This window comes from Orcinus orca, chromosome 13, assembly GCF_937001465.1.
Source record: "Orcinus orca chromosome 13, mOrcOrc1.1, whole genome shotgun sequence".
NCBI classification, from domain to species: domain Eukaryota; kingdom Metazoa; phylum Chordata; class Mammalia; order Artiodactyla; family Delphinidae; genus Orcinus; species Orcinus orca.
The window spans coordinates 19,295,615-19,312,708 of NC_064571.1; the positions used below are offsets into that span (position 1 = coordinate 19,295,615).

The window sequence follows — 17,094 nt, forward strand, 5'->3', positions numbered from 1 at the left end:
AAATCCAGCCACTTCCTCCCATTCCACTGTCTCTATTCTGGTAATAGTACTAATCCCTTGCTGGACCACTGCAACATCCTTTTACCTATTCTCCTGTCTTCTCCTTTTGTCACTCCATGGTATATTTTCCATATAGCTGCAGAGTGACTCTTTCAAAATGGAAGTCTGATCATATCGTGCCTTTGCTCAAGGCCTTCCATCCATTCAAACATCAGAGTAAAATATAAAATCTCTGCACCCAGTCCTCAATTTCATCTCTGGAATTTTTCCTCTCACTCTTGGCTGCAGTCACACTGGTCTGCAGTGTGGTCTCTTTGTTCTTTATCAAACACGCCAAGCACATTGCTGCCTTGGGGGTCTCTTCCCTTTCTGGTCCACAATCTGGAACGTTCTTCACTTCCTTTAGGTCACTGCTTAATAGTGGTCTTCGGAGACGAGGCTTTTCCAACCACACATGTCCTCCGTCATTCTCTATCTCCCTCTATCTCTACGATGCTTTAATTTGCTCTACAGCACAGAGTCCCACCTTACATATTATACATTTATCTCACTATTTGTCTTTCCCAACAGAATGTACTCCCCATGAGAGCAGGAAGTGTATCTGATTGGTTCACAGTTATATTGCCAACAACTGTCAGCACATGGTAACTACCCAGTAAACATTTGTGGCTGAATTAATCTTCTGTGCGAGTAGAGGGGCTGATTGAAAAAAGCAATTTACTCAAGGCTGAAACTAAGGCAGTCTGTGTTCCACTGATGATCGCATTCGTGATTTTGAATATGAGGGTTTGTCCCTTACTTCCAAACCTTGCATTTTCTAACAGACGCAGCTTCCTACCCTGCATGCGGCACTGCTACCAGAAGTAACCAAGTCAACAGGATGAAGCAGAGAATCGAGATTCCCTTGTGTAGCTCATCACTGTTATGGCCTCAGTGACATACTTCAGTTTGGCAGAGAGAACCAGCTCCCTCTCTCACATCCTCTGTAACCAAGAATAAGGACAACTGCACACTTATGAGGCAGATGCAGGGACAAAATGACAGCAAAGTTAGAGGAATTAACTCAGGAGCATCCTGACAGAGTTAGTTCAGTGTTCAGTCTCCACACAGCAAGGCTTTTCTACTCAGGAGAAATGGAAGTTCTCCACTTTAGTTCTTTTCAGACTCACAATTCCTCCTGGGTAGTACATTAGGGAATTAAATAAGCACAATGACTGTTTATTGATCCAAGAGGTACCTGTTTAGGGTCTTGCAGCTGTGTTGGTAATATCCCTGGCTGCACTTGTTACTTCATTCATTCTTTAGGCAGCATCTGTTTATCGAATACCTGCTCTATACTAGGCACTCAGTTATCTGCTGGGGTAGTTAGGAATCAATTAGACATGGTCCTTTTCCTAAAGAAATTGATAATCTAGTGGGAGAAACAGCATGCAGACATAGGGCTGGTTGTGTGCAAACCAAAAGTAAATAGGGTTCTCATCACAAGAAAAAAATTTGGTTTTCTGTTTCTTTACTTGTGTATCTATATGAGATGATCGATGTTCACTTAACTTATTGTGATAATCACTTCAGGAAGTATGTATATTAAATCATTATGCTGTGCACCTTAAGCTTATACAGCACTGTATGTCAATTATATCTGAATAAAACAGGAAGAAAAAAACCAAAAACATGTACACAGTGCTGTATGTAAATTATATCTCAACAAAGCTGGGAAAAAGATTTTTTAAAACTTTGAGATAATAAATATTTGTTCTTGTTGTTTTTTGAAGTAAATAGGGTTCCATGAGAGTGAAAACACAAGGAACTAAACCCACTTAGGGATGTGATGTTTTCACTGAAGGCTGAACAATTAGAAATAAGAGGAAGGGGTGCAATGAGGAGCCTGTCAGGAAAGGGACAGCATAAGTATAAGCCCAGGGTGGAGGGGGCATATCACTTTCAACAAACAGAAGGTGGCCTGAGTGGCCAATGCTGTGTAGGAAGTGGGAGAGGACAGGAAGATGAGCCTGGAGGCTAAAGAGGGGGCCAGATCGTGCAGGCCTTGCAGACTTCCTTGAAATGTTGGTCTTTAACCTGAGAACAAGAGGAAATCACTGAATCGTCTCAGGTAGGGAAATTGCACAGTCTGATTTGCATTTTCAGAAGTTCACTCTGGCTGCTGTGTGCAGAAGGGATGAAGGAGGACCAGGCAGAGGAGAGTGTCCTGTTGGGAGGGCATTGCATTTCCCCAGCTGACAGAGTATGCATCTTGCACTGGGGCTTTTATGGTAGAGATGGGGGAGTAGAAAGAAGAGTAGGCAGATTGACTGAGAGCAAAGCAATGGAAGAAATGTTCATATCTGGAGGTTCTGAAAATAGCTGTATTGATTTTGCATCTCATTTTCCAGATTCACTTTTACTTCTTTGCTGCAATGCAAATTTTGCCCCCACTTTACATCCACTCCACCCCTACTGAGACCATGTTACTTTGGTACTGAGTTGCCATAATTTGCATTGCATTTCTCCAGAAGGCTTGGGCATGAGGTACAGCAGGTGTGCTCTGATCAGCTCCGCACACCCTTAGAGTCGGCCCCACCCTGAAGCCCTGAGCTTACCCTCAGAGGAGATGAGTTACCTGCATTCTGGAGATGAGGAAAAATGACTAAAATTTTTTAAAATTTAGTTCTACTGGTGGTATTTCCTATAGTGGCTGATACTATAGTTCACAAAGCATCATTGTTGACCTGTTAAATTCTCTTAATCAACAAACTCTGGTGCAAATTTACCTAGTCTTTATTAAATGTTACAAACACTGTGGGGAAAAAAACCTTAAAATTTCACTTGTTAAGGCAATTATGAAACTTTACATTATTTTTTCCCATTCATGTTTTGCAAATATTTTCTTTTCACTTAAACTATCTTGGTTGAAGATTTTCTAAAAACTATAACATTATACAATAGGCTTGATACCTTCCATTTACTTTATCGCATTAATCTGTGAATAGCAAATACCAAACTGGTAGAAAAATAGGTGGAACACTGAACATAAAATAATGAAACTCTATAGTCAAAGGACCAAAACTGCCAACATTAATTTATAGATTGATAATTCCATGTATTCATGCACTCTTCATTCAAAATTATCTGATATATAATTCCTATATGATTTACATTAATGGCAATTTATAGATCCATTAGAGGTTCCCAAACGGGGATCAAACGTGTTCTGGAAGGATTGTGAGGTTGTGTTTGGTGGAAGCAGACCCTTGAAGTAAAGGAACTGTAGGAAGTGGGCAAGGCACAGAGATTTCAATTTAGTCAGAACTGGTTGTATTGATTATATATTTATTTGAGGTATGGTATTCTATTGAATAAAGAAATCGCTGACTAAAAATATTAACAACAACCAAAAACACCCCACAAATTTATCTAAACCAGCTCTCTCGGGGATTTCCACTTCCAGCCATGAAGGAGAAGCCAGTAAGAGACCCACTTTCCTGCTGAGAACAACTAGAAATGCAGAATAAAAATAATTCCCTTGAAAGTATGGGACAGCAGCCAAAGGAGTTAAAACTTAGACTAGATCAAAAAGAGATGCTTGTTGAGAGGGACCCAATTTTCTGCATTTCACTTTTCCTCCCAGGGATTTGCTAATTCTTAGTATGGAAAGAGAAACTGAGATGCCAGGTAGAAGGTAGTTGCTGAGAGGAAGATAATTCTTTAGAGTTTTCAGCAATCTCATAGGGCCAAGGAGGCAAAAACTGGAGTCCAGGACAGCCAAGGGAGCAAAGGCTAGGAGCTAAAGTCCCATAGGAGAAGGGAGACTCAAAGACTGGCCCTTTACTGCAAGTTTTCTTCCACAGTTTTTGCCTATTGTTACAATAGCAACAGTCAAAAAGCACACTGAAGGCATACTAAAAGCAAATCATGATGATGGGAAAACAAAAATTGGAGTAAATGCTTCACAGATGAGGCAGGATACTAAATAATACATCTGATTCTCTGTTGGCATCTGGGAAGACAATTCCATAGGACTAGGGAAAATGAAAGGCAGACTAGACCTCAGAAAGAGTATAGACTATCTTCAATCCACTTCACTTGACTGAATTGAGATGGTTTGCCTCTCTGCTGCCCTTCAGATGACAGGATGAATTCTCTCTGGATAGAGAAAACATTATCTAGACTGCTATGGTCTGAATGTTTGTGTCCCCCCAGTATTCATGCATTGAAATCCTAATGCCCGGTGTGATGGTATTAGGAGGTGATGTCTTGAGAGCTTTGTAGGTCATGAAAGTGGAATCTTTATGAATGAGATTACTGTTCTTAATTTTTAACTTTTTATTTTATATTGGAGTATAGCCGATTAACAACGTTGTGACAGTTTCAAGTGCACAGCAAAGCGACCCTGACATACATATATACGTATCCACTCTCCCCCAAACTCCCCTCCCACCCAGGCTGCTACATAACATTGAGCAGAGGTCCCTGTGTTATACAGTAAGTCCTTGGTGGTTATCCATTTTAAATATAGCAGTGTGTATATGTCAATCCCAAACTCTCTAACTATCCCTTCCCCCTACCCTTCCCCACTGGTAATCATAAGTTCGTTCTCTAAGTCTGTGAGTCTGTTTCTGTTTTGTAAATAAGTTCATTTGTATCATTTCTTTTTAGATTCTGCATGTAAGCGATATCATACAATATTTCTCTTTCTCTGTCTGACTTACTTCACTCAGTATGACAATCTCCATTGTCCATTTCACTCTTTTTAATGGCTGAGTAATATTCCATTATATATATATGTACCACATCTTCTTTATCTATTCATCTGTCAATGGACATTTAGGTTGTTTCCATGTCTTGGCTACTGTAAACAGTGTTGCAATGAACATTGAGGTACATGTATCCTTTCAGACCATGTTTTTCTCCAGATAGTGTATAAAAGGGACCCCACAGAGATCCCTCTCCCCTTCCACCATGTGAGAACACAGTGAGAAGTTGCCAGCTATGAACGAGGAAGAGGGCCTTCACCAAAACACATCTATTCTGGGGGCTTGATCTTGGACTTCCCAGCCCCCAGAACTGTGAGAAATATATTTCTGGTTTTACAGGCCATTGAGTTTGTGGTACTCTATTACAGCAGCCTGAATAGATGAAGACACAGACCCTCTATATTTTTTCATAAGCATGTTTACCATTCAATCAAAAATTACCCAGTGTACTAAAAATAAATAATAATAATAATCAAGATAAAATCAAATAATAAAAACAGTCACCATAATAAAGTCTCCATTTTGAAAGCCTTAAAAGGCTCCATAATCACTTATTTAAACAAGTACAAATTCAATTAAATGAAACATGGCACATTCCAGTCACCAGGCAAACATCAGAGGTGAATTATAAAGAGTCTTAACTCCATTTTGAATATTTGACTGCTGACAGTGTTTAAGTCTCACTCTTCTCCCTTTTCCTCTTGCTCCACAACTGGGCAAACTGATAGGAAAACCCACCTTTTTTGGATGCCAGTAGGGAAATTTGAAGAAACATTCAAGATCCAGCCCCTCCGTGGAAATCTTGACTCCAGCCCCACAGCTTGATAAAGACCAAAAGCACCTGTTCATCTCTTTGCTGAAGCCACTGTGGACTGGCTTGGGCACCTGCTCTGCTCTCTCTAGAAAGTCCCACTATGTGAGTAAAAGAGCTGTTCATACCCTCTTGGTGGCTGCTGTTGTGTCATCAGTCTTGAAATCCAAGCTGATTTCAGGGGGCAGGGAAAGTTGCCCTCTGTGGGGCAACCACAAAACGGAAACAAAATTGATCCAAATATTGGAGTTCTTTGACTTGGATTTTTAAAATAACTCTGATTAATGTTTTTGTTTGTTTGTTTGTTTGTTTGTTTTTGCGGTACACAGGCCTCTCACTGTTGTGGCCTCTCCCGTTGCGGAGCACAGGCTCCGGACGCGCAGGCTCAGCGGCCATGGCTCATGGGCCTAGCCGCTCTGTGGCATGTGGGATCTTCCCCGACCGGAGCACGAACCTGTCTCCCTGCATCGGCAGGTGGACTCTCAACCACTGCGCCACCAGGGAAACCCTTGATTAATGTATTTTTTAAAGGAGATGACCTGATAATGAATTATACCAGAGAACTGGAATCATTTAAAAAAAAAATGAATCAACTAGAAATTCTTAAATAAAAATTGAATTCAGTAGATCAGTTTTAAGCATATTGAACACAGATGAGTGAGCTTAAAATTAGGTCAGTAGAAAATAACCAGATGTAAGTATAGCTTAGGAAGAAACTTATAGCCTTAAATGCACATATTTTTAAAATAAGAAGGGTTAAAAATCAATGATATAATTATTCATCTCAAAAAGTTAGAAAAAGAACAGTAAGTTATACCAGAAGAAAGCAGAAAAAAGAAATACAAAGATTGGAGCATAAATAAAATTTAAAGAAAAACAAAATCTACAAAGCTGAAAGCTGTGTTTTAGAAAAGATTATTAAATTGATCAAACTCTTACAAAACTAATCAATTTAAAAAAAGAGAAGACACCAATTAGCCATATGAGGAATGAATAAGAAAGAAAGAAAGAAAGAGTAGTACAAATTCTCACACATTAAAAAAAATTAGAAGACATGGGCAATTTTATGCTGAAAACTTACAAAATTAAATTTAAATAAATTCCTAGAATACAACTTACCAAAGCTGACCCAAAAGGAAATAGAAAATTTAAATAGTCTTAGGTTTTAAAAAAAAGAACCTGTACTTTAAAAAATCTCCCTCAAATAAATACCCAGGCTCAGATTGCTATATCAGTGAATTCCTCCAAATATTTAAAAAAATATATAATGCCAGTCTTACACATTCATTCACTCCCAGAAAACAGAAAGATGGAATAATTTCTTACTCATTTTTTGAGGGAAAGCATAATTTTGATACCTCTGAAGGAGAATAAAGGAGACAAAAATCATACAACTGTCTCAAAATGTGCAGAAATTTTGTTTGGTATAATTTTATACATATTCATGATTTTTTAAAATCTTAGTGAAGGAATAACAGAAGACAACTAAATTAATCTACTAAAAGTATCTGCAAGAAATCTAGAACAATCAATATAATTAGTGGTAAAATATTTAAATTTTATCACTGTGATCTAAAAGTAACAGAAATATCTATTACCACAATATCGATCTGAACATCTGGCTAGTGCAATAATGCAAGGAATAAACAAGATACAAGGACTGGAAAAAAAGAAATACAACTGTCATAATTTTCAGACAGCATGATTGTGTATACAGAAAATCCTAAAGGCTACAGTCAAAATTTGGCATTAGTAAGTGAATTTATCAAGTTAATGGATATGAAAATCAATATATCAACCAAATTTTTCATATTATAGACACAAAAACTAAGGCCCAGAAAAGTGCCCAAGTCCATACAGACACTTTCAAAATGGAAAAATGGTGACTCTCAGCCCAGCACTCAAGTTTTCTTACATGTATGCATCAGCAATGAAGCACTTGTTTGAAGTACATAAGCTACAGAAATGTTTTCAATTCCTGTTCACCTCTAATCAAACACAGGCTAGTGCATACCCTAGCCATGGCACCTCCCGGGTATCAAGAAATTCTAAAATGCTGCTGCAGTGACCACACAGCGGGAAGGAAAGGAACAACTAAGGGAAGCAAATCAGCAACGGTCTGAAATGTGGAGTCTGAAAGACATGAAGCTGCTGCTTCTGGCACAAGTTGTGGATCAAGGATCACCCAGAGTGGCTGGATTCCCCTTCAGTGAAACCTACAGATGGGATGAAGGGAAATGGTGGGTGTGTCCAGGTCTATCACAGGAGAAGGGAGAAAGAGTAGACGAGTGGGCTACTTGGTCCTGGCCTCACATTTACACAGGGAATCAAGCTTGAACTTCAAACATCATCTACAAATGAGGTTACACACAGAATTACAGAAAGACACTGACAGGACTGAAAGTAGGAGATGTTTATCATATAACTTTGAAGTCATGTCCTTTGCTTCATCCTTAATGCCTACGACACTATGAATTAACATTCTCTATAAATTCTGCAGTTATCATGTAAATACTGTGATTATATGTATGGGATGATGTATCTGTAGGTTAATATTATTATTTATTACATACAAATATTTTAAACTTTCGTAGCACTCATTCAGCATTCTTTCTTTCCTCCTCTTCCTCTCTGTGTCCTTCTACCCCTTTTTCTCCTTCTTTACCTGCTCTTTCTCAAAATAACAGAAAGGGCCAGAACTTCCAAGGCAACCTTGGAAAGACTCTGGATTCTTCAATGGCCAGTTTGGAGCTCGGAATTTCTGTGTAGAATGTGAAGACTAATAGGGTGCTTGCCCCATCCGTGGGGACAGAGCCAGAAAGACTGTCTTGATATTATAAGTATGACCCTATCTTTAGCTCTAGTCTGGTGTCACCTCAAGACACTGGAGCTATGGTAGGAAGTTCAAGGGTTTTATTTTAGTAGTTTCAGCTTTTGCATGTTCAGCTTGCCAACTGCTGTCATGGGTGATATCTCAGCCTGTGTCCTAGAGGACCAGGGGCCTCCTCGAGGCTTGATGTAGGACTTCCTGCAGGCTGAGTGTTCAGCCCCAGAAGCGACAGCAGTGCTGGATTAACCAAAGAGTGAACCAAGCACATGCTTAGGGCACAATTAAATTGGAGCACAACCCCATCACTCACTGCAAGAAAAATGGAGAGGATTTCATATCTGATGAACTTATTCAGAATTTAATTTTGCCATCCAAAGAAAATAAAAAGTAATTTATTTAATTTTTAGCTTGCATTTAAGTTGTCTACAGTTTTGAGTAATTTTATTTTATTTTTGAGTTACAGTGGGGCTATACCAGAGTTTTTGTTGCTGTTTTTGCTGTTGTTTCTAAGTACTCAGACCCTGAAAAAGTTTTAACCTGGCTCTGATAACCATTCCCTTAATTTGCCAGGACCCTTGCCCTCCTTGACTCTTTTTCTCTATCACACACATTTCCTGTTCAGCATCTCTCTTTTCTATGTAGCCCCACATCACTCAATCCAACCTTTGCCAAGCTGTTGGTTTTCAACTCTTAGATTTAGGCAGTCTGATTAACATTTCACTTTTATTTTGTTTCCCCTGAACAATATTTTTTCTCAAAATCACACAGCACAATTTTGCATTTATAAAGCAACTCCCACAGATGTCTCTAACACAGAGAATATACTTAGGACCTGAACTTACACTCCTACTACTGCCCCAAGATCCTTCACCAGGAGTTCAGACATCTCTTATAGGGAGGGGGGATTGATTTTTACATGTTCATAATGTGGCCAGCTAATCCAGGCTTAGGTGAGTGGAGTGGAGATGGGGACGAAAAGGGAACAGTGTTTAAATCTCCTTTTGGCAATTTTAATTCTATTCCCTCTAATCAAACCTGGTCTTCAGAACTTTGGAGGGTCCTTTCTATTGCTCCTGTTTCAGCCTCTGCTTATTGTTCAGGAAAATTTGCAGACATGTTTCAGAACACGTTTAGAATTGTCTAATACAGAGAGGAGAGATTACTGAAAACCTGTTTCCTTTGCAAGGGATGGAGTCAACAGAAAATAAAAGAAAGATCCAGGAAAACCATAGAAGGATGGCCTGTTGAAATTCCAAGAGACATGTAGAGATTAAACCCACTGATAAATTCTAGTCTTGGGCCTCTCTTGACTTACCTCCACCAGCTTGTTGGCATGCTCGCGGAAAACCTGGGCATATTCCTTCACTTCTTTCTCATTCCCACTTTTTGCAGCCTCAATGAGAACTAGCAAAGGGACGTTGGTTTCCAAGAAGGAATCAGATATGTGATCCATCACTGCTTTCCGAAGCTACAGTGAAAACAAAAACAGAGACACACACAATTATGGAACAGAGGAATTGTCTATTTGAGCGTATTACTCATTTAGCCATATGAATTATATCACTGCCTGGAAATAGTTTTTCTAAAGTCCCAGTTCTCATGGTCCACAGGCATAACGTTCCAACTCTCTTTTTAATCTTGCTGGTGCTTATCACATCAAAGGAATGCAAAGAGATATGACTGATGAATGATTCTGAATTAACTGTATTGTAGGTCAACTTGAAAGTTGACCTACGCATGGCCTGTAGCTCATTACATTATAGGCTCTCCTTATCAAAGTTCTGCTCTCATCCTTCATTGGCCAAATGTCTCCCTTCAGGTTTTGAATCTTGATTCAGCTCAAAAACTTGCGCTCTTTAGAAAAAGGAGAAATCTAGGCATCATTCAACAGGTGGGGAGAACTTTAGGTGAACTGGGCCTTGAAGCCACCCTAAAACCTTACCGCTCTGCAGTCTCCTACCCTTTATAGATCCACTGTTTGTATTTAATGGAGGTGGAAACATGAAACATCTAACGATATCAAAAATGTGTCTGCCCAGGTGCCATGATGATATAGTTGCTGTGCTCCAGAAAGAAGTACTGACAATTATTCTTCAGGGTAAGTTAGAATAAACATACCCAAATTTCTAACAGTGCATAATTACACATCATTCCCACATTGTTAAAATGGGAAGCAGGGCAGCTGCATGAAAATGAAATGAAAGTGTACTGAACAATTACCTTAGTGCTGCTTTGTTCATAACTGTCAGAATGTATACAGGGAAAAAACACCCCAAATACAAGTAAATACGAGAGAAGATGATAAACAATGTGTATATTTTCCAAACAAATATTCCTATTCAGGAGTATTCAGGCAAATCTTTTGATAAGGTGATACACATACATATTTATCATTGGTCAGAGGAGAATTTTGCACAAATCTCGGTTCCTTTTTGCACTAATTACCATAAAGTATGCATGTGTGTATGTGTAGCTTAGTTTTGGTTCAACTCTGGATTGAGTTGGACATTTCACCATATAAAATATAACAAAGCCTATGGAAAATTAACATTAATTAGTTACTCATTTAGCAAGGTGTGTTAAATTTCTGCTTGAGAATAATGTTTTTATTGGTGAGCTCATATATTCTGGGTATATATGATGTGTCAGACAACTAAGGTTAACCAAGATCTTTACATATTACATTACTTAATCCTCACAACAATACTATGAGATAGGGACTAGTCTTATGCCAGTTTTTCAAATGAAGAAAGTGGGACTTGGAAAAGTTAAATAACTTGCCTGCCATCGTAAGGTGGCAAGTAGCAGAAGCCACTATGAAAAACTCTGAAAGGGACAGTGCAGTGGACACTTGAAACTGACCTGGCTTGGCTCTCTTCCAGGACAGAGACCCTCATGAAGGAGAAACTACTGGGAGTGAAATCAAAATTGAACTGGATGGGGACAACAGAGATAAAAGAAAGGGAAAGTCCAGGTAAAGTGGGGACAATTGTCAGAGCCAGGCTAGCTATCTCACCAGTCAAGCCACTGTGTTGTTTTTTTTAATCTTAAAATTTTTATTTTGGTAGAATATATATAGCATAAAGTTTTCCATTTTAACCATTTTTAAGTGTACAATTCGGTGTCATTAATTAGCTTCACAATGTTGTACAACCAACACCATCATATAGTTCCAAAATATTTCCATCACCCCAAATAGAATTGTATAAACATTAAGCAAAAATTCCCCATGCTTCCCTCCTCCCAGCCCCTGATAAATCTACTCTCTGTCTCTATGAATTTGCCTATTCTAGAACATTCATATAAGTGAAATCATACAGTATTTGTCATTTTGTGTCTAAGCCACTGTACTTTTAAATGTTACACAAAAGTAACAGGAGTGAGAGCTCTGTGAAGCTAGAAGACCCATCTGCTCTTCTAGCCTCTGTCTAAACCTTCAGGAAGATTGAGTTCACATAAAAATGAGCAACTTGAAATCATCAAGGTCAAAACTCACATAAAATTATTATAAGAAAAATATATCATCTCTACACAAACTAAAAGCATGCCAGAAAAATATGCCTGTAAAACAAATTAAAACTGTAATCTACTATTTCAAACATATTAAAATACACTAAAAATTGATGCAAGATATGAAAGAACATAAATTAGAAAAAGAAGAAATTATAGGATGAGGTCATGAAACTCAGAAAAGAATTATAAATAAAAGAAAAATCATTTGAAGACTAAACAAGAATGAATAAACACAATTGCAAATGCCTCAAGAGAAATAAAAAGAGAAAACAAGGAAAAATTTTTACCCAAAATAAATTTTTGGAAAAGAGATTTAAAAAATTTGAGTAAAGGTGACAAATATTGGAGATAGGCAAAGAAAATTCAATTTATGGCTACTAGAGGTCCCTAAAGAAGAAAATCAAAGCAAGAAAACAGAAAGAATACTAAGAACTCTAATTCATGAAAGTTTTCCTCAATATATATATATAAAATTTTCAATTAAAGTGTTATTATATAAATATAATCACTTACATATTTATTTTATATAATTATTTTAAAATATATAAATTATATTCTTTATACATTCAATGTAGAAATATATATTCTATATAGAAATATATATTATATATATATAAACTATTTTCTGAAAAAGCGTATCATGTACTTGAGAAGAGTGACCTATACTATCAACCAAGAAAACTGGATTCTAAAGAAAAAAGGGGCAAATCCTTATGTACTTAGGCAAATAGAGCATGTGACTTATAAAGGAAAGAAAATCAGATGATGACCAGACTTTTCAACAGCAAAGCTTTTGCCAGAAGAAAATGAAATACCATATTTAAGATACTCAAGGGAAGAAAATATGAGCTAAGAATTTTATAACCAGCAAAACTGACTTTCAAGGATATAAGCCACAGACCAAATTTGATCAACATGCAAGAACTCAGAAAATATTGTTGCTATGAGACTTATGGAATCTGTTAGAGAACGAACTTTACCTGGCAAAATAACTAGAAAAACATCAACATAATATCTAGAAAAACATAACATAAGTACTGGCAGTGAGCATTCAATATATACATGTTTATAGAACTAAGAATATAGGATAGTCAAATGGGAGAGAGTATAATATAAAATGGAAGTATGCTCTGGCAATGAAGAGGTAAAAATGAAAAGAGAAAGGGAATAGGATATTTTTTGTGAAAAGATTTTAACTATCTTATGTAATTTTAATTATAATGGTAGTATGAAGATTGCTATTCTAACACTATTGTGTTTCAAGGTAAAATAAAGCAAACAGTTATGAAAGTTTATTTCTCATCTCCTGTGTTCTTGCTAACCAGAAGTGTTGGTGTGGAAGAAAGACGATGTAATATAGAAGAGGTTAAGGAAAAACCCTGTAATCCTAGATCTGAAGTAGAAATATCAGTATGAACACATGAGATTTTAAAGTGAAAACACATACACACACACACACACACACACACACATACACACACATACAATTTCCAAGTTCTGTCCAATGAAAAGGTCTAAGAACAATGGCCAGCCCAGTAGCAATGAACATCTTGAAATACAATTTTCCCCTAAACCAAACTAGGACTTCTTAGAGAAATGGTTGATTCCAATTTCTTTGGGGCTAGAAATATACAAATAGCCTGAAATATTATACCAGACAGCAAAGAGAGATCAAAGACTACTAGGGTCATGTAAAAATAACTCAGGAGGCTCCCACTTGGCCAAAGACTAGACAATTTAAACGTCACAAAGAATAAAAATTCCAGTGTCTTGAAACCCATCAAATATGTTTAAATGAGTTTATAATGACTAAAAAATAATAATAATTAATTGGTCACCTTCAGAGGATGACAAAGAACCAATTCATTTATCTTGGAAGAATCAAGAATACATCTTGCCTTTCCTACATGAACTGAAATTCTTTGTAACGAGGAAAATGTCTGTCTATAAATTTAGTCCACTTAATAACTGAAGGCAAAATGATAGAATATCACCATTTTGCAACCTTTAATGAATTAAGACATCAGACAATGAACAATAGTGGTTGAAAACATCACAAAAAAGATACAACAATTTAAGAATTGTGAATCACTATATTGTACACCTGTAACTTATATAATATTATATATCAACTATACTTCAATTTAAAAAAAGAGAGCGAGAACCAGACATTATGTGCCTTCTGATGAAACAGCACAATCTCAAGTATGGTGATGCCAAAGGGATCAAACTTGAACATGGTAGAAGCTCTGGATCCCCTTGGTGGTTTACACAAAATATAGAAGACAGAATAACATATGGGACTGCATCACACATATCTATTCAGCTAAATGCAAACTCCAGAAACCTTACAGTACAAACCATCCGGGTTCCTCAACAGATAGATTATAAGCAAAAGAAAGGGATGGAAGGGGATGCAACAGATTAAGAGACTAAAAAATAAATCCCCAAACGTGGGCAAACCTAAACTATATCATCTGAAGATGAATATCAGAGTGATAAAACCACAAAGGAAAGGAAGTGAGCATTCTCAAAGTCAGGATAATGTTGCTTTTTGAGGGAGGCAGGAAATATAAAAGGCGTTTCTACGGAGGCTGGCAAAGTCTATTTCTTGACCTGGGTAGTGGTTACAAGAGTGTTTGCATAATGATAATGCTTATTGTGTGTGAATTTCTGTATCTATGCTTTATTTTATAATTAAAAATTTCAAAAAAAAAGGAAACATTTCTCATGCACACTTTTCCAATTTTATCTAGATGGAATACAGACGTGACCCCAAGGTGACCTGGGAAGCCATGAATTGAAGATGGTGTACAACCCCTGTTCCCCCCAATCAACCTACACCTGAATACATGGAGGAGAGCTTCCCAGTGTTCTGTCACTGGCCCAGTATTGTTACATGATTAAGAATGCAATTCTATTTTGTTGGAGCTGTTGCACATTTTGAAGTTTATTAGTTATAGTAGTTGGTCTGTTCTAACTTAACTAGAACACGTTGAAACAGATCTCTTTTTTTTCCTGCCAATTCTGTCTTCTTTTAGGCTCCCTTTCCTTCCCTTGATTCTTCCTACTTAAAAGGTGGGCCCCAGGCCAGTATCATTGCCATTTCCTGGGAGTTTGTTACAAAATCAAGCCTCAGGCCCATCCCAGACTTCCATTTCAATCAGAATCTGCATTTTAATAAAAAGCCTAGGTGATTCCTATGCACAATAAAGTTTGAAGAGCAGCGCCCTAGAAGACTTATCATATCAGTTAACTTCTTAGTTGCAAGCATTAGAAACTGATTTTGGAAGGTTTAAGCAGAAAAGCTCTCCTGTTAGTTGAAAGAAAGAACAGAATACAAAAATGTTAGGACAGGGTTTCCCTGGTGGCGCAGTGGTTAAGAATCCACCTGCCAGTGCAGGGGACAAGGGTTCGAGCCCTGGTCTGGGAAGATCCCACATGTCACGGAGCAACTAGATCCATGCGCCACAACTACTGAGCCTGCACTCTAGAGACTGCAAGCCACAACTACTGAGCTCACGCGCCACAACTACTGAATTCCACGTGCCTAGAGCCCGTGTGCCACAACAAGAGAAGCCACCACAATGAGAAGTCCGCGCACCACAACGAAGAGTAGCCCCTGCTCGCCGCAACTAGAGAAAGCCCGCATGCAGCAACAAAGACCCAACACAGCCAAAAATAAAATTAAAAAATAAATAAATTTATAAAAATACTGTTAGGACACTGTGTCTTTATGTCATTAGCTTCTGATGCAAAGTCTTAGGCAAATGAAACTGATTTTTATCTGAGTGAAATACAGACCCAAACTCTGGGTCATGTGTAAACATCTAGTTGCAAGGGTGAAGGAGGAAGGTGTTGGGAGGAAAGCACTTTGTAAAAACAAGTGTTCTGGCCATTTTAGCTTCTTATATACCAAAATTTACATAATGAGGAATTCCCCAAACATAGGAAAGGAATTCAGATGCTGACTCAAAACCAAAAAATGGCCAGTAAAGAATAGATCTGGTAGAATAATAATTCAGGTACTCAAGCATGGGTGGAAGGTGGAAAAAATAATATATTTGTAGGAAAAAATTAAAGGTGAAGGGTTGTCTGTAAGGAACAATATCAGAAACTATGGTCTGGGACAGGAATGGCAAGTATACTGCCACATTTCCTTGCTATGCCTACACCAGACATGACTAATCAATCAGTGTTCTTTTATTCTGAGCTCAAATACCATTTCATAATCCTTCTTAGGACAGTGTTCCAGATACCTAATGCCAATAAATCCTATTTCTTCTGCAGAAGGAAAGCTTTCTTTCTTTGCTGAATCTTACCTGCAATTTAAGTGTTTTTGCATGCAAACCTTTAGGTGGAATTGTCTCCAAGCATCTGACAATCCAGTGCCATCTTGATTTTTCAGAAATAAGAGTTAACACCCAAATCTAGGCTGGGCTCATGATATTTCAGAAGTGGCTGATTGTTTTAACATGTCTTGTCATTTAGACAGATGTTTAGAAAAATCTTGTTAAGAATAATAGTATTCACTTCACTGCAATGATGTAAGATACACCAATCAAGGTCAAATTCAGGGTAGATCGTGATTTTAAATGGGCTCAAAACTTTGAACCTTAAATCTTTCCATGGATACAGCTGCTCTGGGCTCTTCACAATCACTGACACATTTTACCATATTTCCTTAAGCTTTGGGGTGTAATTGTTATTAAAAATGAAATATCAAAACAACAAAGTGTCTGGGCCAGGAGCCATCTAGCCTAGGGGCTTGACAAGAATTAAGCCTCATTAAGTCAGGCAAATTTTAGCCAGTCTGAAGGTCAATTAAGGTAATCAGTCAGTGCAGTAATCCACCCAAAACCACTTTAATAAGCTAAGGTGCTGCCAATGCACACAGTGCACTGGTAATGACAGCACTGCTCACAGTTTGGGATGGGGGTGGGGGCAGCTGTGGGGGGAGCAGAGGCATATCTATGAAGCTTGTGCAAGAGCGCTCAGAGAATAATCACTTTTTTTCCCCTTTATTTTATTTTCTTTATGAGAAACACATAAAATCCTTTGGTCATTCTATTCATTATCCTGATGGCACTATCTTCTGTGAAGCAAAATCATTTTAATTGGGATACCAGCTTCTTTCCTTAATGAAACCAATTACTCCTCTAAAAAAAGGGAAAAAAAGAAGAAGAACA

The 17,094-nt window shown here is 37.7% G+C and overlaps 1 protein-coding gene across 3 annotated transcripts in view; it reads right to left on the bottom strand.

Moving 5' to 3' along the window:
* Window positions 1-17,094, bottom strand: part of CTNNA2 (catenin alpha 2) — a 1,200,774-nt gene that overhangs the window by 229,241 nt on the left and 954,439 nt on the right. For all 3 annotated transcript variants that reach the window (XM_049695784.1, XM_049695785.1, XM_049695786.1), the window contains one exon: window positions 9,708-9,860. In XM_049695784.1, the coding sequence (XP_049551741.1) occupies window positions 9,708-9,860 (153 nt within the window). The remainder of the gene's footprint in view (window positions 1-9,707; window positions 9,861-17,094) is intronic.